Source organism: Schistocerca nitens, chromosome 1 (assembly GCF_023898315.1).
Source record: "Schistocerca nitens isolate TAMUIC-IGC-003100 chromosome 1, iqSchNite1.1, whole genome shotgun sequence".
NCBI classification, from domain to species: Eukaryota; Metazoa; Arthropoda; class Insecta; order Orthoptera; family Acrididae; genus Schistocerca; species Schistocerca nitens.
This window is the reverse complement of record NC_064614.1, coordinates 634408543-634431504: the sequence shown is the minus strand read 5'-3', so window position 1 is coordinate 634431504 and position 22962 is coordinate 634408543. Positions and strand designations below refer to the sequence as shown.

Genomic DNA, 22962 nt, shown 5'->3' with positions numbered 1-22962 from the left:
AGCATATTATTGATGCAGGGGAAACTACATAGGAAATAAACTTTAACGAAAATTGACCAATAGATGGTGCTGTATGTATCAGAATATGGATGTGTGCCTCACAGATGTACCTCACTTTGCATCTGAGATGGCCAACATGACTGTCTCCATGAAGGATTGCATGATGCTGACAGAGCTTTTTTGCGAGAACAATGACTGTGTGCCAGTAGCCCTGCAGAAGTTTTGGATATTCTGGGGTACAAAAAAAGGCATTTATCCAATGTCTGCTGAGGGTCTGGAAAAAATGATTACAAAATTAAAAAAGACAGATTCTTTTGAAGAGCAATGTGGCAGTGAGAGGAAAGCAGTTGATCCGGTGTCTATCAAAGATGTGGCCCCAGCATTGCAGGAGGGGTCAAGAGGTGGTGCACAGACATGCAGTGCATGGGGAACTGCCCAAACGCTGGACATGCCTGTGAACACAGTGCTAAAATCCTATGAAACATCCTGAATTCTTATCCATGTAAAGCAGGGCTTAACAACTGGTGGGTTTTGAGTGCGAGTACTCGCGTCTGCTCAGGCACGTGCTCGCAAGCAGGTGCAAGGTCGCGGAGTAGGGAGGGAGGGGAAATGCGCGTGCACATTTGACTGTGATCTCGCGTTCTTAGCAGATTTAACTAGCCATCTGAATGCTTTGAACATTTTACTACAAGGTAAAGATCTGCTAATTACTCATTTCATAGATCGAATACGAGCTTTTAAATTGAAATTAACACTTTGGGTGAGTCAGCTGGAAACAGGAAACTTAGCTCATTTTCCTAAATTATCATCCATGCAAGATGTTCACAAAGACTGTGAACGTTATTCACATAGTTTAGTTGATCAGCGCTTTCAAGATCTGACAGCACTAGACAGTGATTTTGATCTGTTCTTTCCATATTCAGTGAATATTTAAGAGATTCGTCCTGAGCTGCAGCAAGAAATTATTGACCTGCAGTGTGACAGAGAATACGGAGACAAATTTCAGAACAAGAAAAACATTTTGGAATTCTACACACTTCCCTCAGGATAGATTTCCTCATTTGCACAAACTGGCGGCTACAATAATATCATTGTTCGGCTCCACGTATGTTTGTGAACAACTTTTCTCTGCAATGAAATGTAACAATAGATACACCTGAGAAACGCATTGTCTGATGGAAATTTAAACTGCAAGCTGCACCTAAAATGCACAAGAACAATTACTCCGAACATAGACGGAATTGTAAAGGACAAAAAGTACAAGATAACTGAGAATCCCACACTTCAGTGACACCTTTTATTGTGTAACTGTTCACAAATTAATGCGAATGTAGAGGCATACACTAAGCTAATAAAATTATGTGGCATATGTACATTCTCCTTTATTTGTTTCATTTGTCGCAGTAATAATTCGTGAGTGATAGCCCTGCAGGTGGCCGCAGATTTACATTGACTGGTGGCAGCTGTTGTGTGCCCCACGTGACTTTCCCCGCTCTCCGCTCTGGTCCGGTAGTGGGGGTAGCGTGCTCGCGCTGCTCCGTGCTCGCGCCTTGCTGCTCACAGCTTGCTCCGCGAGCAAGTATGTTGTGAAGCCCTGATGTAAAGTCACTCTAGTTCAGGAAATGCTTTCAGCTGACATGTCAGTAAGACAAACATTTGCTCTGGAATTTTTTGCTCTTATGGAAGTTGACAATGGCCATGGAACATTCTGTGGACAGGCAAAGCCTGTTTCCATCTTCAAGAACATATCAGCACACAGATTTTAAGAACATGGGTAACAGAAAATCTGCACTCACTTCAATTGGTATTACTTCATTCTGCAAAAGTGACTTTGTGGTGTGAGCTGATGGAATCATTTATCATAGGGCCATATTTTTTCAAGGAGATGAATCCTGTGGGTCCTGTTATCTCTACCATCACTGGTAAATGCTATGAGAGTCTTTTGCACACCAGTGTCATCCCAGCCCTTCAACAGCATGGATGTGTGGGTAGGATTATTTTTGTGTGAGATGGTGCTCTTCCACAAATTGCACAGCCAGTGAAGTGGCTACTGCAGAGGCATTTTGGAAAAGCTAGAATTGTCAGTTATCATTTCCCTACTGCCTGACCTTCCAGATCAGCTGAACTTAATCTGTGTGAATTCTGGCTGTGGGGTTGTCTGAAAGATTTTGTGTTCAGTGTTCCAATTATGAACACAGCTGAACTGAAGGCATGCACAACATGGTCTGAACATAACTCTTGATATACTTGTCTGTTGTGGAACATGCTGTTTCTCGATTTCAACTTGAGGCAGAAAATGGTGGACAGTATATTAAACATTCCTCTGTCAGTCTAACAATAATTAGAAACTGATGTCATTTTCTTTTTTATGCAGTTTTTGCACCCAGAACAATTAAAAACCAATTTGATTTTGCATTTTATGTGGTTTTTGGTATCAGAAATTGAGAACTGATGTTATTTTGCTTTTTAAGCAATTTTTGGCATCAGAACAACTGAAAACTGATTTTTCCCTATGAGTGTGATACAACCTTGCTCAGTGGGTGGGCTTACCTAACTAACAGTGCCACAACTGTTGACTGCCAAACTTGTGCAGTCAGGCACATTGCACTGTACAAGTGATGTAATGTGCAACTTAGACCAAAACCATCTTATTGTGATTCATATGTCATATAAAGCCCATATCAGTTTGAAACTGGAACTTTTATTATAAAAACTGATGACATTTCAACAATAACTCATGAATATTACCTAACATGGTTAAAATTTCATCAACACAGCCTAGTAATTTTCAGTTATAGAAAATTTATTTATTTTTATCCATCTTTGAGCATTTTTATGCAATCAATGTTGTCATAGAGAGTTTTAATATTACTGTACATATAAAATAATATACAGAAGTATCATATAAACTATTGACATACTTGGGTAAATACTTTTTTCATTTATTGTTTTAAAGTCATTAAGTGAGACATGATGCTCACATAAAGGTAAAGTATTAAATAATTTTATGCCCAGGTATTTATAACTTGTCTGTGTTTTCTTTAATGTAGCTGTGGGCATATCTATCTGTTTCATTTGCCTAGTTTTATATTAGTCTACAGCTTCCCTTAAGATTTAGTTTTTTTTTAATCTTTAGTAGGCAACAGTATATAAAAGGTGATGGGACAGTCAATACTTTTATGTCTTTAAAAAAGTGGTCTACAGGAGGTTTTATAGTTAGTAACTCCAGAAATAGGCCTGATAGCCTTTTTTTCAGATCAAAATTTTTTTTACCCTGGAGAATTGCCCTATATAAGGATCTTAACATGAGATTTTCCATTAATCATAAGGATACAATATTGCAGATAGCAGTGAAAAAAGACATAGTGAGAGTTAAGTAACAGAGGTGTTGTTACACATATCTGTAGTTTAGCCAATAAGAAGGTAACTTGTTAGAGGTTTCTGCATACATGGTCTGTGTGTTTGTCTCAGTTAATTTGGTATCAAAGTATATGCCAAGTAGATCAACAGCTGAGTACTCAGTTTCACAGCTTGTTAAACTGAAACATATTAACTGTCTTTTCATAGTTGAAGGGTAGCACATTGAATTTGAATGGTGTTTTCCAGTTTTCAATTTTTTTTTGACTTTCCCAGAACTAGTAAATGTGTCATCATCATAAAATACAGATTTACAGGACATGTTACTATGAATATCATTCACAAATATTATAAACAGTAAAGGGCCAATCATAGAACCCTGAGGCATGCCTTAGTTATGTCTAAGTATTGGGACTTTTTCTTCGCTTCAGGTATAATAAAAATAAAAGAATATTGAAAAATTCTTGCTTCATACAGCAATATTTTCAGACACAGATAATGAGAAACACATTCCCTTAGAAAGTTTCTAAGTTATACTGTGAGATTATTGTCTAATCTCTCCAATTGAGAGAAGATGGATTGTCAGTGGAAGATCATCATTTGACATTCAGTGTAGAAGAATGAAAGTTTCAGAAAGTAATGTTGCATGGGCTTGAGGCCCTGTGTTCACTGTGCACAAATAATGAAAAGAATTCATGATGCTCAGAGGCCATAAATATTAGTGTTCATTGGAGAGGTTTTTGCCTCCACAACATATGTTTTGCCAACTGTCATAACTCTGATGGCAGATATTAAACTACGCTGCACAAATCTTTTACAATATGCTTAGAGAGATAAACCTTAATTTATTAAACCTCTTTGTAAGTTTGCACATAAATATAATTGACACTGTAATTGCACACATCTCCCCACAACAAAATGTTCAGTCTTCATAAACTTTTATCAAAACAGCAATTCTCAGAAGCATTTATGGAGGATATTAACTTGTTGTTGTATGACTTATCCAATGTCTTGAAACTGTCATTACCTTCATGAAAAATGCTTTTAATTTGTAGCTCTAAAGTTCTTGACACTTGTTTATAGTAATTCTTTTTGTCACAATTTTGTAAATTTTACTTAGCACCTGGTTATTTCGGACAACAAATAAGTCTCTTGTAACTGTAATCCTGTCAAAATTTACGTTACTTGTCTTTGAAATTATACTAGAGTTAGAAATTTTATCGTGTGAAACAAGGATGTCACTGGTTTCATCAATTGAATTTTCTCTTTCAATAACAATACTGTCTTCACTATTACTACTATTAGTGTTCCTGACTATTGTATTACTGAACCCACTATCAGTACTTAGCTTCAAATTAGGAATTTTGTCACTATCAACGTCAAGATGATCTTCCACCTCCAACAGTGTTTTACTGTTTTCTTTTAACTAATCACTGATTTCCAATTTGAGCTGTTCATTGTTAAATTTCATTTCTAATTTCAGTTCTAACTTTGTGCATCACTATTGTCTTTTAAGTTTTAACATAAACTGTTCACTGTCTTCTATTTTGAAAACCTGAAACCATTGTCTTATTTGGACATGTTTTCTATTTTTAAAGCCTGAAACTGTTCACTACTTTTTATTTTGAAAGCACAAGACTGTCCACTTATGTGGATGTGGTTTCCTACTTTGTTTTCTATAATGACCACCTGAAACTGCTCACATATTTGAATGGAGATTGATCTCAACACTTCTGCTAATTTTCGTTTACTTATTCTGAACTACTCACACATTGATTCAGCACATTTCCAGTGTCCCCACTCACATCTAGTGCTTTTATTACTCAGTTTTTATTATTTGCTATGATATTAGAAACAAAATAGTCAAAACTACAGATTTGATAGCATGCACTTACCTCCCCCCATCCAGTAACTCAGAATAAATATCTTTTGTTGATCTTTTTATTCTCATCTGTTACTAATACTTGTTGCTTTTTGGAATAACCCGTTCACATTATTTTATCATCTAATGTTAGTTGCAGTTTACCTCCAGTCCTTGCATTCTACAAATAACCTAGCAGGTACTACCTTCCTCATGAAGTTTCTATGCAATTTCTCCTTTACTGAAATATACAAATCAACAACAGTGCAACCAAGAATTGAAAGTGGCCTGTCCACAATAATTACATGAATGTTCTCTGTTGAATAAAACTATCATATTTTCAGAAAAGTTTTATTATAAAGATATGTTCATCAATGTGCATTTTTGCAGATAACTGCTTGCAGATATAAATATGTTACAGCTGTAATGTAAAACATGACAGTATCCAAGACCTGAATTATATGACCAACCACATATAACTGTTGCACCACAAATAATTTACTGAGTACACCTTGTGACAAAGGAAGCTGGGATTTTGTTACTTCCTCTCTTGTTTTGCAATCTGCCTCCTTAAATTCGTTTTTTCACTTTTAACTAATTACCATTAACATACAACAGTATAATCTGCATTTTCATAAAAGAGGAAGGTTGATTTCAAAGAATGTAACACCAGATCTAATTTTGTGTATATCATCAATTTCATAATTTATTTTGACTATTCCTAGTTAATATCTTGTGTTATAGGGTGAAATCAGTAATTGTTTAGTAACTTAAATTATGTTGTCGACTTACAAACAAATATAAATTCTGTAATAGTGATAAACATTTGGAAAAAGAATCTCTAGGATTCTTAAAGTATTTATTTGGCTCTATTTGAAAACATGTTAGCAAAGCCAGCTCTTAATTAATTCCAAAATAATTACTAGTTTCATCAAAAATATTGTTTGTATAACTGTATCTGCTAATTTCATCATTTATACAAATAATTTGGCCTAACTCTTGTAGTAGAAGAAACTTTTAAAAAGAAGGATGTTTTTGATATAGTCAGTTAATTGAATGAGTTTTGTTTTAATTGTAATTTCTGTAACTTTAACATTGAAAAATTTATAGTTCCATTACCTATTATTCTGCTGATGTATAAAGGCTCGATTTGTGGACCCGAGAAGTCAGTCCACGGCCAAGTTTCAGACGAGGAACCCATATTGGTTAGATCAACAACAATAGATCCGTGAAATAAGTGTAACACAAATAGGCTGTGTGTTAAAACAATGACAGTATCAGTTCAATATGTACCATACTATTCTGCAAAAACTGTGAACTGTGTGGCTCAGTTTTTACTGCTCATAGATATTGAACAGTAAAGTATTTATTGTAGCAGTATGCTGACGTTTGCCTGTAACCTATTAATGAAGCTTATCAAAATTTGCCAGTAAGTAACTGGCCATATAACTGCTTATTACTGGGGGGGGGGGAGTTGTGAACAGTGAAAGTAAAGAACTACAACACGCAACTGTGCAACTATCAGCTACATCATTTAAAGTAGTCATGTTGAACTTCCATCCCGTATTTTTCACCCAGTATAACAACGTAGTACATCGACACCAACGACCATCAACAAAGAAATAAAACAGGTGAACGTCACAAACTGAGTAAAGCTGAGACACATGCCACATCTAACACAAGAAGCAACAGAAGCAGGTGAGACTGGAGGCAGCTGGATGCTGTTATATCGGGGGGTTGGCTGCTGATACAACAAAAACTGCCACTATGATGTCGGGAAATTACCACACATCTGGGATAGCTAAGGGACCAGAGTTTTAAGATGATTGATGCAGCAGAAAGGCAGAGCTGTTTCAGCAATGGTGGCAACTTCACACAACCAAGCCATGGTTTTGTTGTGGCTTACATGATAGAAACTGATGCTGTAACAAAACAATGGTGGATCAAGTCCATATAAATACTCATCATTTTTCTCAAAGGTATTTTGTTCTGTTAGCCACACCTATGATCATCTATGAGTGTCCATATATGACAACCAGTCAGCACCACTGGACTCTGCTGCTGCTATTTGCAGCTCTGCAACTTGTGCCAAGTCTGATGCTGACAGACCACCTTGGGTCCTGCTTCAGCTTCCGCCAACCTCCTATCCTTGAGATCTACAGTTAAAGCGCAGGACATTGCAGCCAGTCAGCCAGCATCACCCAACTGGGCATACTCCTTGCCGCCTGCTTTTAGAAGTGTGAGAAGATACTGCTGTGAGCCACCTCATTTATGATGTATCCATGTTGTGATTCTGTCCACCTCCTCTTATCCCATCCTGTATAGCTAGGCAGTCTTTAGTCCACTTCACATGCCCCTACATGGTGCTGGATTCAGTGTCCTTGCAGAATCACTGCCATTATTACCCACCTCCCACATGGTGCTTACAGCTGTCAAACCACCCACTGATCGCCAAGTCTCTTTGCAAACAGAACACGGTTTTTTTATGACAGCATATTGGTGGTTAACAGACATTCACTCACCACTCCACTTCTGCCTCATCCAGAGTGGTGGACTACTTACCAATCTGACCTGTATCAACTTTCACCACCAACAGTAGGAGCCTGCACCCCCCCCCCCCCCCCCCTCCCAATGGTCTCTATAAGTGGCATGAGAAGTCATCACTGATATCTGCATCTGGATCCAAGGCCATGTCTCCAGCTACAGTCTGCATTTCAGCAGTGGATCGGAGTGATGGGCATAGGAACATGAAGTTATAGTTTGTGAAACTTGTGGCACCAGTGGATTTACCACAGTTCAGAATAAATTGTATGTAAGTACAATTCGTGCTCGGTGAGATGCCAATATTGTAATTTAGTGGGTCATGAACTACCTTGTATGCAGGCTGTGGCAGCTATGTATAGGTCATTCTGACATTACGGGCATGAGGCACATTAGTACTAAGTCTCGATGAGCTATGATACATCTTAAGGATTAATATCATTGTTTTTGTACTTATGCTTGAGTGGTTTTGGTAGCTGCCCTTGCTTCATTAATGTTTGGTGTAAATAGATAATTTTTATTGTTGATAGATAGAGGTTGCATATGTGATAGAAACATGAGCAATGACAATACAATAATCAGTCAAATCTTTGATAAAGCAGGTGGTTGAACTGAGTGAAGAATGCCATATTACAGTGGCAGGTGGACACTTAAACAACTGCTAATGCATGTAGGCAGTGTGAGCAAGTTGGGATGGCGGAGCAAAAGCTTCATTCAGTGCACCTGTTCCTTCTGTGCACCCCATGACAGCTAGTCTAGTGGCTCCTTTCTCAGGTGAAGCAACAGAGGATTTGTCAGCATTTACTGACAATCTGGATGATGCTTCTTGTCCAATAATTAGTTGGATGAAGTACGTTTGTACATGACAGAGTTATGATTGATGGGTGAGGCAAAGCCATTTGTAATGTATTATGAGGGGTTGAGTAAGGCATGCACATTTGAATAACTATAGGCATTGCTGCAAGCAGAATAGTGCCAGATTCTTCAGGGAACAACTTAACAGAAATGAAACAAGTCGGTGAAAATATTATTAGATAGTATAAGGAAAATTAATTCATAGGCATATGAGTTAATGCAGAATGAGGAGACAAATGAAATTATGCTGCAACAGGCAGAGCAAAGAGCACAGAGCACTAGACATGTGTCTGAAGGCACTTTCTAATCTCCCCTCTCACATTTTGTTGATGTCACTACTATTGTCAATGGTAAAGTCTCTTTTTTCAAAAATATGAGAGAAGTAAGATTTACAATTAACTTTTTACTTCTTTTCTTGTAATTGGCTCCAGTTCTTCATGTCTAGGAGCTGATTCTTGAAGCTGCAATTTTTGACATTTTACGTTCTTATGGTCCCAAGTGATGTACTTAATTTTGAAGAATGCCTATGCAAATTTTTATTTTCATGATAATTTATTCTTTCACCTTTTTCTATATCATACTGTCTTTTGAATTTTCACATTAACGAAGCTGAAATTACATTCTTCTTCCAAAATACAAAAACATATCCAGTCACATCAGAGGCATACCTACTACTACTTCCTCACTCTGTGGTAATTACAATATTCCAAAGAGTTTACAAATTTTCTTGACGAATGAAATTCTATTAATTTATACATTAATCCAGAAATAAACATAATAAACAATATCAGATTGTGTAATTAACAATAGAAATTTTAAGTGTGACAAACATTTAGTAATTTCAAATGATTCTAAGAAAAATAATTTTAACTGTACATACAGAGCTAGTACATATTGATTGTAACAATAAAAATAAAGTAATTTCTTTTTATAGATTTTAGCTTGAAATATAACACCTCATGTACATAATCATATGAAATTTTTTAGAAAAACAACTGAGATAATATTAACCTGTTCAAAATTCGAAAATATTTCTGGTATCAGCTACTTCTGTTGAGAAAAGTAATGCTAAAGGAGGATGTCCCTTCACAATATCCCTCTCACAAAATTTGGAAACAATGTGTTTACAATATTGTGTGACTTACTATAAGGTTTGCCAAACGTTGTACAAAATGATGCCAAAAGGTAGAATATAGATGTATAGAAGTATCTGCTACATAAAATTTACAGAAAACATAATAAAAATATCTACTATACAAGCCATAATATATTCATTTATCAGGACATGGCATTCAGATTTTCAGACCTGTGTAACATTCTGTCACAAAGCAAATGATACAAAGCCAATATTACAACACTAAAACTATGGAAATATGTGCAGAGACAATGTAAATTAGTAGAATTAAAAATAACAAGTTTACCTCTTCAAAAGAGAAGAGAAAAAAAAATTCTGAGTCCAGATGTACGATGAGTGAGCCAACTCAAAAAACTCAAAATGATGGGTACAGATAACACAAAATAAATCAGCCACATAAACCAGAGGATATGTTGATTCATGAAAGGAGAAAATAATGAAAAAATATTAGGACCTAAGCTTACGATGTGGGGATTGGCCCATGAATCCAAACCACACCAGCTACACACCAAAAAAAATGTTTTGACACTACAAAATGAATAAAGTATTAGTTGAAAACAGTCTTGGTTGCAATTTTAGTTTTTTTATTTATCAAGTATGCATTTCACCATATTTAGGCGTCTTCAGGCTGATCTTAATTTGGTATTTCTTAGGATGATTCTTTAGACAGTGTAGCTAAAGGGCATAGTTGAGTACATCAGGCCAACATTTCCTTCGTTAACTTCAGTAAATACTTTCTAGATGGATGTGAGTGACATCAAGACCTGCATAATGTTTACACATTCACAGGAGCAAATTATAGAATAAGATGGGGTGTTAGTAGTTAATAGGTTCTACCCATTTAGTATCATGGTATGTTGTTGTGGTTTTCAGTCCTGAGACTGGTTTGATGCAGCTCTCCATGCTAATCTATCCTGTGCAAGCTCCTTCATCTCCCAGTACCTACTGCAACCTACATCATTCTGAATCTGCTTAGTGTATTCATCTCTAGGTCTCCCTCTACGATTTTTACCCTCCACGCTGCCCTCCAATGCTAAATTTGTGATCCCTTGATGCCTCAGGACATGTCCTACCAACCGATCCCTTCTTCTAGTCAAGTTGTGCCACAAACTTCTCTTCTCCCCAATCCTATTCAATACCTCCACATTAGTTATGTGATCTACCAACCTAATCTTCAACATTCTTCTGTAGCACCACATTTTGAAAGCTTCTATTCTCTTCTTGTCCAAACTATTTATCCTCCATGTTTCACTTCCATACATGCCTACACTCCATACAAATACTTTTAGAAACGACTTCCTGACACTTATACCTATACTCGATGTTAACAAATTTATCTTCTTCAGAAATGCTTTCCTTGCCATTGCCAGTCTACATATTATATCCTCTCTACTTCGACCATCATCAGTTATTTTGCTTCCCAAATAGCAAAACTCCTTTACTACTTTAAGTATCTCATTTCCTAATCTAATTCCCTCAGCATCACCCGACTTAATTCGACTACATTCCATTATCCTCGTTTTACTTTTGTTGATGTTCATCTTATATCCTCCTTTCAAGACACTGTCCATTCCGTTCAACTGCTCTTCCAAGTCCTTTGCTGTCTCTGACAGAATTACAATGTCATCAGCGAACCTCAAAGTTTTTATTTCTTCTCCATGGATTTTAATACCTACTCCAAATTTTTCTTTTGTTTCCTTTACTGCTTGCTCAATATACAGATTGAATAACATCGGGGAGAGGCTACAACCCTGTCTCACTCCCTTCCCAACCACTGCTTCCCTTTCATGCACCTCGACTCTTATAACTGCCATCTGGTTTCTGTACAAATTGTAAATAGCCTTTCGCTCCCTGTATTTTACCCCTGCCACCTTTAGAATTTGAAAGAGAGTATTCCAGTCAACATTGTCAAAAGCTTTCTCTAAGTCTACAAATGCTAGAAATGTAGGTTTGCCTTTCCTTAATCTTTCTTCTAAGATAAGTCGTAAGGTCAGTACTGCCTCACGTGTTCCAACATTTCTACGGAATCCAAACTGTTCTTCCCCGAGGCGGCTTCTACCAGTTTTTCCATTCATCTGTAAATAATTCGCGTTAGTATTTTGCAGCTGTGTCTTATTAAACTGATAGTTCGGTAAATTTCACATCTGTTATCATGATATATATGTAACAAATTCTAAAGCACAGATCTATTACAAAACATAATTGTATAGTTCTATGAACCTGCAAGTACAGTGTGTCACAGATTTAAACTCAGTCAATCGATAAGACAGCAAGATAAGATAAGCATCAGGAGAAGACCAAATCACTACAGAATAATGGAAAAGTGCAGGAGAAAATCTTATTGAAAAACTCAAAGAAATTGTAGATATCTGGAAAACTGAAAAAATCCCCACAGATTGGAATACAGCAATCATACATCCTCTGTACAAGAAAGGAAGTAAAACAGACCCCAAAAAACTTTTGTGGAATCTCTTTATTGTCAATAACATACAAAATTGTGTCTAAAGCCCTACTAAATGGAGCAGAACCTCAGCTGGATTGAAAACTAGATGAATACCAAGGTGGATTCAGAAAAGGTCAATCATGCGTAGAACAAATATTTAACTTCAAAAATTCAATGAAATATTTGCATAGTACTTAAAACAAAAGTTATGTCATCATGTTTGTCAACTTTAAAAAAGCATATGGCAGTACAGACCAAGAATCCCTTTTTGAAGTGTTAGTAGACTTTGGACTAGATCAAAAGACAACAAACATTGTAAAAGAAACACTCACAGACACCAAATCCAAAGTAAAATTTATGGGAGAATTGAGCACAGAATTTGAAATAGACACAGGAGTACGACAAGGGGGTGGACTGTCCCCAGTGCTCTTCAGTTGTGCTCTTGAAAAAGTTGTCTGACACAGACTGGGACCAAAATGTAAGGGCATAGAATTAGACTGTTTAGCATTTGCTGATGACATGACACTGATCACCCAAGACAATTCCAATGCACAGAAACAGCTAGAATTATTACAAGAGCAGGCAGCAAAAATTGGATTAGAAATTTCTTTTGAAAAAACAAAATTTTTGACTGACGTCAAAGATGCACCTTCTGATCTCAAAACTGGTAATAACTACATCTCTCGAGTAAAAGAATTTAAATATTTAGGTGAATGGATTGCAGAAAAATGTAATGAAAAGAAATCTAACAGATCAAGAGTCCAGAAAATGGAGATGGTGTTTCAGTTAACAAAATACGTTTACAACAAAAAGAGTCTCTCATGGATCTGCAAAATATGGCACTACACAACAGTAATTAAACCTGAAGCTCTCTACACATCTGAGACACTAAATCTTTAACACATAACACTAAAAAGGTAATTAGAAGTGAAAGAACTGAAAATAATGAGGAAAATCCTAGGACCAAGAACTAAAGATGGTGTGCTTTATCCAAAACCAAATGCAGAACTATATAAAAATATCTCCAAAATAACAGGCACAATGCACATGAGAAGAATCCAGTTCATGGGGCATTTAGAAAGAATGGACTCAAACAAGTTAACGCACAAAATTCATACATTTTTAAAGAACAAAACTAGAAGAACTAACTGGTATAAACAGATGGAAAAAGACCTGAGAAAATTAGGGTCTCCAAATCTACATGACAGAAATGAAATTAGAAAAATCACAAACACACAGAGTTTTGAGGAAGAAGAGAGAAAAACTAACCAACATACGTGGTCTGCACAATGAAAACTAGCCCATTCGTTGCGTATGAAGGAAGGCCAACAAATGTTGATTATGCGTGGTCCTAAGTAGAGGGGGCATTGATGTACCATCATTTGGGACAACATTGCTCAATTTCTTTAGTGGAACAAGGAATTTTTGGCAATATATGTAAGTATTCCCCCATGCTGCTGAGGATATGGTGCAATCCTGCAGCTGGATTTTCTGAATAAACATCACACAAAAACTGATTTTTCACAGCACGCTATCAAACTCAGTTAGCCATTGTTCCACATGGTAACAGTCACTGGAGATGACTCTTTGTTGTAAGGTTTGTAATCAAGAAGGTGGAACTGAACAATTTGTGTGCACATTCATTAAATCTCAATTTGTATGATATGGTAACAACAATTGTGCAGAAATTACTCTGGGTGAGCAAACAATATGTTGTGTGTTATATATCTGTTGGACGCAATGACAAATTGGATACTTCACATTGTTTTGCACATAGGAGTGTGGCACGCTGTACATAGGAGAGTGGCACTCTTGCGTGAAGTAGACAGAAATTACATGGTTCCAGTAAGTATAGACTTTTTCTGTTCTGGCAAAACAGATCTGCTAAAATGATTATTGATTGCCGATATGAACATTTGATTGAGGATGATTTACATAGGTTGACTGTGAAGACCTTCACCACAAGCAAACTGTCAGTGCATCTGCATTGCACTAGCAAATGCAGCTTTTAAGAGGGAAAGACAGGATAGCTATGGAAACTCTGTTAATACAATTCATGAATTTTTTTCAGTCCTAGAGGGCAATGAACAGTATCACATGTGTGACAGCATCAAATCCCAATAGAGGATAATCCTCCTATGTACGAAAAACCATACACAGGTATCTCAGTACTTGCAAGCAATGCTGCAGGAATTCACCAGTCATCAGTTGAAGGATGACATTACTGAAGAGAGTGATAGTCCATGGGGAGTGCCCATTGTAAGTGTGCCAAAGCAGTCATAAGATTGGGCAAAGAAATACAGATTTTGTTGTGATTACCAATATCTGAATGGAAGTGCAATGATGGAAGCATATCCTAATTAAAATATAACAGAAACATTGGACAATGTTTGTCATTGTAAATAATTCTTCGTGATTGGTTTAAAGAGTGGCTATCACCAATTGGAAGTAGTTCCAGAAGTCTAGCCAAATACTGCATTCACCATTCCATGGGGAACTGCTAACATTGCTGGATGCTGTTTGGGCTTAAGAATGCACCAGCCACATTCCAGAGGTTATTAGAATTGTGGTTTATTTATCTCATGACATACATTTGCAATTCATTTGGTTTGCGAAGAGGAGACATGTCAAAAATTTATAATACTGTTATAGTGATTTTTATGCTTATAAATAATATCACTAAAATAAATAATAAAACTGTAATGATATCTCTTGGAATATATAACATGTTGTATCCAGCTCAAATTTCCAGTTTGTCATGCATGAATTCAGCCACAGAGTAATAATGTTTCAGTGTCAGTGCCTCATGTAGCTTTATTTAAGTGGACCTAAATTCATCAGCATTAGCTTGTTCCCTTTTAATTTATTACAAATTTTCATTCTCATATATTGAGGTCCATGGGCATACAGTTTGAGGCAATGGATGGGGAGCATAAAATTGTCTTTTTTTCTAGTATCACGTGAATAAACAAAATGGTTTCCCCTCAAATAATTCATGTCTGGTATACAAAAAGGTAATAACATCATAGTAGGGCACTGTCACTAATGACATACTTTTCAAGTTTTTAAGCAAGCAATGCTTGGTTTACAGAATCAAACGCCTTTGTGAGGTCACAGAAAATTCCTGCCACCTTATTTCTCTTGTTTAATGATGTACTTATTTTCTCAATGAAACTGTTCACTGCATCTTTGCTGTTTTTCCCCTGCTGGAAACCAAATTGATTATTTAGAATAAACAGAATATGATGAAGTTTTGGATTTGCGCAACAGCAAGTTTTTGAAAAATTCTGGATATGACTGGGAGAATTGAGATAGATGGTAATTTCCCATGATCTCCTTTGATCCCTTCCTCAAGAGTGGTTTGATTTCAGCATATTTCAGTACCTCTGGGGAACCAAGTATTGTGCAGTTTCAGACTAATGAGGCATCAAACTTTTCAAAAGAAAAATTGGTACTGAGTGATTGATATTGTTTAATGACCTCAATCTTGGTACATTATATGGTGAATCCCTACAGACCAAAACTCAGAACAAAAAACTTCCTTATGCAGTATCAAGGATCGTATCAGGTTACAGAAATGTAAACATCATATATAAGACATGGTTCTTTATGATTTGCAGTGCACATATTTCGAATGATTTGTTTCTGTATTTTTAGTGTCCACACTATGTTTGTCAAGTTACCCAAAAAACAATCCCATACCTAATCATGGATTCAAAGTAGCTTGTGTTTTATTTTTATTATTATTAAACACACAAACATGAGTTAGTAATTCATGCCAAACACCTATTACATATTACAATAACAACAGATAGGTAAAACTAAAAGTCTCTTACACATTAGCTTACAGTCACATCCTTCATCAGAAAAAGAGATACACACACATATATTCATTTACACAAGCAAGCCTGCCTCACACACACGACCACTATGTCTGGTATTCTTGCACCAGAATGCAGCTGTCATGTAGAATGGAAGCAGCCATCTGGATGGGGTGGGGAAGGGGAGGGATTGCAGTGTATGGGTGGGGGGAACAGATAAGAAATTGTGTTGTTAAACTACCTGAGTATAAAATTGGTCAATGCATTATGCTGTGAATCCCTACAGTACCATACACTGTAAGTGGCCACAGTCATGGCTGCATTTTTCTTTCTGAGGATGAATACAACTTTGTTGCACTTTGTTTTCAATTTCCCTTTCTTTTTTATGTGGTTTGAGATTTCTCATTGTACTATTACTATATAAAACTTAAAAGGGGCTTTTGTGAGCAGAATTTATTTTAATGGTATGTTCACTTTTAGTGTGATTTTGCACTTATTGTATGCTGTTTCAGTATGTAACTTTTGTCTGCTTTTCAGTGACAGACAGTGTGCTTTGCAGAACTTGTACTGTATTCAGCTCACTTACTTTTTACCTGAAGACTTGAGATGTCCATTTTCAGTGCACTGATTGTAAACTGTAACTCAACACACATTGATCCAATGTAGGGAATTCTTCCTTACAATTTAAATACTTTTCCTTCTTAACAGCAAAATTGACATTATTTCATGAAGAAACTTGATGAACTATCACCTTGTCTGCCACCTTGATACCTTGATCCTAATGCCAATGACAATAATGATGATGATTATTATGATGATGATGTAAAAGTCTGTCATATATCATTTTGTGCAAAACATAATCCTTAATTTTTTGATTTTTTTGATTTTGTGTATTCTTTTTAATCACATGTGTGCCATTTTTGACTGAAGATTTACATATTTGTTTGTAGTGTGTCTTGGATACAATTCATCAATTGATCAGAATAAAAAAATTCATATCATACTGGATACAACATTACAAGATGTGTCTTCTGAAGCAGTGAAGTATTTCACAAGAGCCTTGGAACTGCCAACAGTCTCTGCATCCTGTGGGCAAGAAGGTGATCTGCGGTATGTAATCCCAGTGCACAGCATTAATGTTTACACTCATCTTCTCATTAACATTACAATGTGTAAATTACAGTTCAGAACTAATAAACAAAAAATGGGATAAATGAATATTCTGTTCTTAAGGGACGGCATTCTGAGGACAGCGACTGTTGATAAGTACAAATAATGTGCAGTGGAGAGGACATACATTGGACAACAGTATGGAGACCTTTTTACAACTCTGCTGTCCCTCAAAAAATGCAAAATAACCTAAACTGCCTTAGGTCTGCAACTCTGAAAAGATGTCTGTACCCTTCACCAACACCAGCCATGCAAATAAACAATTCAAGATAACAGTGTTAACCATTGAAATGCATAGGTCCAAAATAAACAAATGACTGACACAGAAACTGTTTTATTTGGATAAACAGAATAGGCAGACACTCACTTTCACCAATTTGATGCATAACACACAGATGTATTTGTCTGAGAGAATGTTTCTCACAGCAGGAAAAAGACCAATAGCTTTAAAGCTCCTGTCACACATCATTCATATGTAACAGGACAACCTGAAAAGTGCTCGTCCTGATAGTAAAAATGACAAATTATGGTTCCAGACAAGTTCTATTTTTCTAATATCAATCCAGCAATGTTCCAAAACCATTATTCCCTGTCTGTAGTGTTCCTCTGGAAGTGCTGCAAGGTGCAATATATATAACCACAATTGTTCTTTGGTTGCACAAAAAGCGCTGACCGCTCAGGAATTTCTTAAATTTTGAGAATAGATGGAAGACCAAGGGAGACAAATATGAGGAATATGGTGGATGTTCCAGCACTTCATAATGCAAATCCCTCAATTTCCCCATTGCCAAGACACATTTGTACACAGTGAGCACAGATAGCACCCAGTTTGCACAAACCTTTCTTACATTCAATTCCTGGTGCAAGATGTGACCAACACATTCGTTTGATATCCCTAGAACATTAGCAACTTCATTCACCTTTATTTATCGATCTTCCAAAATCATATTAAGCGCTTTGTTGATGATTTCTAGTGAGCTTGCACTTTTTTGATGTCCTTCAAGTGGATCATCACGGATGCTTTCATTGTTACGTATAAACTTTACTGCTCATTTCTTCATGGTGGAATTTGAAGGCAAAGAGTTGCCATACATGTTTGCAAGCCCCAAATGAATTTTGGTCAGTGCTGAACCTTCTTTTACAAAGAATTTAACCACTATAACAACACTCAATTTTCTCCATTTACAACACCAGGCACACAACTGCTTCAAATGACTGCCTACATTCAACACCTACCTGGGATGATTTGCAATTTTACATGATGTCTACTAACACATGTACCCATGTGAGGGGGAAAATGTCACACAAGTAGTGCTGCAATCTATGGGCGAGGATGAGAACTTTTCAGACAGCCCTCGTAAGAGAAGGGTTGTGTTTCATAATTTTTGTTATTTTTTTTACTGCTAGTGTTTTATGGAATTTTCCATTTTAAATGACTTTTACATCTTGTATTCTTATCTGTTGCCATTTTCTGCAACATGCACTTCATTTCTCTTATATAAACATTCCATGTGGGAAAAATATATCTAAAATCAAAGATGATGTGACTTACCAAACGAAAGCGCTGGCAGGTTGATAGACACACTAACAAACACAAACATACACACAAAATTCATGCTTTCGCAACCAACGGTTGCTTCATCAGGAAAGAGGGAAGGAGAGGGAAAGACGAAAGGATGTGGGTTTTAAGGGAGAGGGTAAGGAGTCATTCCAAACAAAGATGTTGTAACTTATCAAAGAGAAAGCGTTGGTCTCTTGATAGCCACAATAAAAAACACATAAACACACACACAAATTTCAAGCTTTTGCAACCCAAGGTTGCTTCATCAGGAAAGAGGGAAGGAGACTCGTGCACACACACACACACACACACACACACACACACACACACACACACACACACACACACACACACACACACACACACACACACACACATCCATCTGCACACATACATACATACACAGGCAGACAAACCCACATCCTTTCGTCGTTCCCTCTCCTTCCCTCTTTTCTGATGAAGCAACCTTGGGTTGCGAAAGCTTGAAATTTATGTATGTGTTTTTTATTATGTCTATCAACAGACCAATGCTTCCTCGTTTGGTAAGTTACAGCATCTTATGCCACTTTCCTCGACATTGACCTCCATCTGTCCAATGGCCAGCTTCACACATCCGTCCACATCAAACCCACCAACAAGCAACAGTACCTGCATTATGACAGCTGCCACCCATTCCATATCAAACGGTCCCTTCCCTACAGCATAGGTCTTCATGTCAAACGAATCTGCTCCAGTCCTGAATCCCTAAACCATCACACCAACAACCTGAAACAGCTCTTGCATCCCACAACTACCCTCCCTACCTGGTACAGAAGCAAATAACCAAAGCCACTTCCTCATCCCCTCAAACCCAGAACCTCCCACAGAAGAACCCCAAAAGTGCCCCACTTGTGACAGGATACTTTCCGGGACTGGATCAGACTCTGAATGTGGCTCTCCAGCAGGGATACGACTTCCTCAAATCCTGTCCTGAAATGAGATCCATCCTTCATGAAATCCTCCCCACTCCACCAAGAGTGTCTTTCCACCGTCCACCTAACCTTCGTAACCTCTTGGTTCATCCCTATGAAATCCCCAAACCACTTTCCCTACCCTCTGGCTCCTACCCTTGTAACCGCCCCCGGTGTAAAACCTGTCCCATGCACCCTCCCACCACCACCTACTCCAGTCCTGTAACCCGGAGGGTGTACACGATCAAAGGCAGAGCCACGTGTGAAAGCACCCACGTGATTTACAAACTGACCTGCCTACACTGTGAAGCCTTCTATGTGGGAATGACCAGCAACAAACTGTCCATTCACATGAACGGACACAGGCAGACAATGTTTGTTGGTAATGAGGATCACCCTGTAGCTAAACATGCCTTGATGCACAGCCAGCACATCTTGGCACAGTGTTACACCATCTGGGTTATCTGGATACTTCCCACTGACACCAACCTATCAGAACTCCGGAGATGGGAACTTGCCCTTCAATATATCCTCTCTTCCCGTTACCCACCAGGCCTCAACCTCCGCTAATTTCAAGTTGCCGCCCCTCGTATATCACTTGTCACTCAACAACATCTTTGCCTCTGTACTTCCGCCTCAACTGACATCTCTGCCCAAACTCTTTGCCTTTACACATGTCTGCCTGTGTCTGTATATGTGCGGATGGACATGTGTGTGTGTGTGTGTGTGTGTGTGTGTGTGTGTGTGTGTGTGTGTGTGCGCGCGAGTGTATACCTGTCCCTTTTCCCCCTAAGGTAAGTCTTTCCACTCCCAGGATTGGAATGACTCCTTACTCTCTCCCTTAAAACCCACATCCTTTCGTCTTTCCCTCTCCTTCCCTCTTTCCTGATGAAGCAACCGTGGGTTGCGAAAGCTTGAAATTTGTGTGTGTGTTTGTGTGTTTTTTTATTGTGTCTATGTACCAGTGCTTTCTCGTTTGGTAAGTCACAGCATCTTTGTTTTTTAATATATATTTTTACAGAGAAGGATACTATATCTGCAATTCAGCAAAAGTTAATAATGTGAATTAAAGAACTGTAACTATGTAAATGGAAAGTTCTGGCTGAAAGCCAATAATTTAAGAATAATGGTAACAGTTCTACTAATGATAAGGAGGACACTGAAGAGGGAATGCCAAGATAATTAGCTGGACAGACTTTCAGGTAATGAGAGACCTAATTACCCATGTGGGCAAGGAAAGGAGGGTTTGAGGACATACTGAGAGTGAAGGAGTAGGAAAGTAGCAATGAGGGAAGACTTTTGTAAAAGGAATGGACTAACAATTGGCAACACTTGGTATAAGAAGGAAGATCATCTAACATAATGTAGTCATGATCTTTTGAGTAAATCTGTGGTAGACTACTTGATATGTGACCACAACAAAAGGAGTACAGTCATGGATGTCATGTAACACTTCCTGTAGCCAACACTTCCTGTAGCCTCAAGTAGTAATCACCATGTTTTAGTTGTGACAGTGAGAGGGATTAAAGAGGAAAAGAGGGCAGAAAGGCATGAAAGGAGGACAAGAGTGTGGAAGTTGAAAGAAGAGATATCCAAAAAAGAATTTCAGAAAATAATAAAGAACAGTATAACAAAAGATGAAACACAGTCAGTAGAGGAACTGGGAAAGTTCGAAACAATGATGGTGGAAGCAGCAGAAAAATTGTGTTGTAGAACCAGTAACAAGAAAAATTGAAAAGATAGCTCCTTATATGATTACAGAGGAAACAAAAAAGGAATACACTGAGAAGAAGAAAATGGCTAAGAGACTGATAGAAGCAAAGAAAAGGAAATAGATAGAAGAGTGGAGGAAAATGACAGAAGCAGGCAGTGAGGAGAGTAAGAAGGTCCTGTAAGGAATGGCCTAGCATAAGAAGAGAGGCATGATGAAAATAGTCAGGATTATCAATAAAGAAGAAAATGAAGCTGAGAATGCACAAGAAATCAAGGAGATGTGGAAGTAATATTTCAAGGAGTTAGTAAACTCCAATGGATATGTGGAGGAGGAACATGAAGAACCTCGAGATTTAAAGGATGTCAAGATGGATATAATATGGACAGAACAAGAGGGAGCAATAAAATTAGGAAAGGAGGAAAAGTGCCTAGACTGGATGAAGTAAGCATGGAGATGATGATAGTAGCTAGTATTGATGCATGTTGCATATCTGAATCAAGAGAACAGTACAGAAAGGAAAACGGGCATCTGAAGACTGGAAAAAATGAGATCATAGTACCAGTTTTTATGGAGGATTTGCAGGGAATTGTGAAAATTTTAGAGGTATTTTTATGTGTCATCCTTACTAAAGTATTTTAGAAGATCTTGTAAAAGAGAGTACAGGAAATAGTACAAGGAGGTTTGAAAGAGAAACCATGAGAGATTAGACAAGAAATATTGACTGGCTCTAATTTTTAGTGTAAGGCAGCGCTAAGTGAGACATTAGAAATACTGTAAAGCTTTAGGAATGGTGTTCTTGGACATTGAAAATATGTATGACAGTGTGAAAAGAAGCAAGATCTGGGAATCCCTTTAGAAAAGAAGGATTGGAAGGCTGACTATGTAGAAAAAATATCAAGGAAACATTTCAAGAAAATGTAGGTTTTTCACATGTAGGAGAAGAGAAGGAGAGGCACAGAAAACTAAACATAAAGGAGGAAGTGGGTGTACATTATGTATTGAAACTTAGTGCAAAAAAAAAAAAATTTGAACTGATGGTGACAGTGAGGAAAAAGATGAGAGGAGCAACAGATATACATATTAGAGGGGCAAGTATTATAGAAAATGACAAGTTTCAGATACCTATGGAGCATAACAAAAAACAGCAAGTGAAATGATAAGGAGATTAATGAAAGAGGAAGGCAAGTCCATTGACTCGAAGTGTAAGAAGCTTGGTTTGGAACAGGGTACCACCCAAAAGCAAGCAGTTGTTATATCGAGTGTATTATCCTCCAGTACTGACATATGCATCAGAAACATGACTAATGAAGAAAAGGCAAGACAGCAGGATACAAGCTTGTTATATGAAATCTGAAGAAGTATGATAGGATTTGCTATGATGGATAGAGTAAAGAACAAGATAGTAAGAGAAATAGTGGAAAAGAAGCCATTGCAAGAGACTATAGAAGAAACAAGATTAACGCCTAATGGTCACAGTTATCAGCCAGGCTTTCCCAGTCTTCACTCTCACTGCCTACTTATCTTCCCTCACCCTCTCCACCCAACACACCTTAG

At 37.4% G+C, this 22962-nt stretch overlaps 1 protein-coding gene across 1 annotated transcript in view; it reads left to right on the top strand.

Annotated features, from left to right (window-relative positions):
* The window catches only part of LOC126236653 (ionotropic receptor 25a), a 485919-nt gene that overhangs the window by 103587 nt on the left and 359370 nt on the right, over positions 1–22962 (top strand). Inside the window, exon 4 of the mRNA XM_049946121.1 lies at positions 16964–17123. Within this exon, the coding sequence (XP_049802078.1) occupies positions 16964–17123 (160 nt within the window). The remainder of the gene's footprint in view (positions 1–16963; positions 17124–22962) is intronic.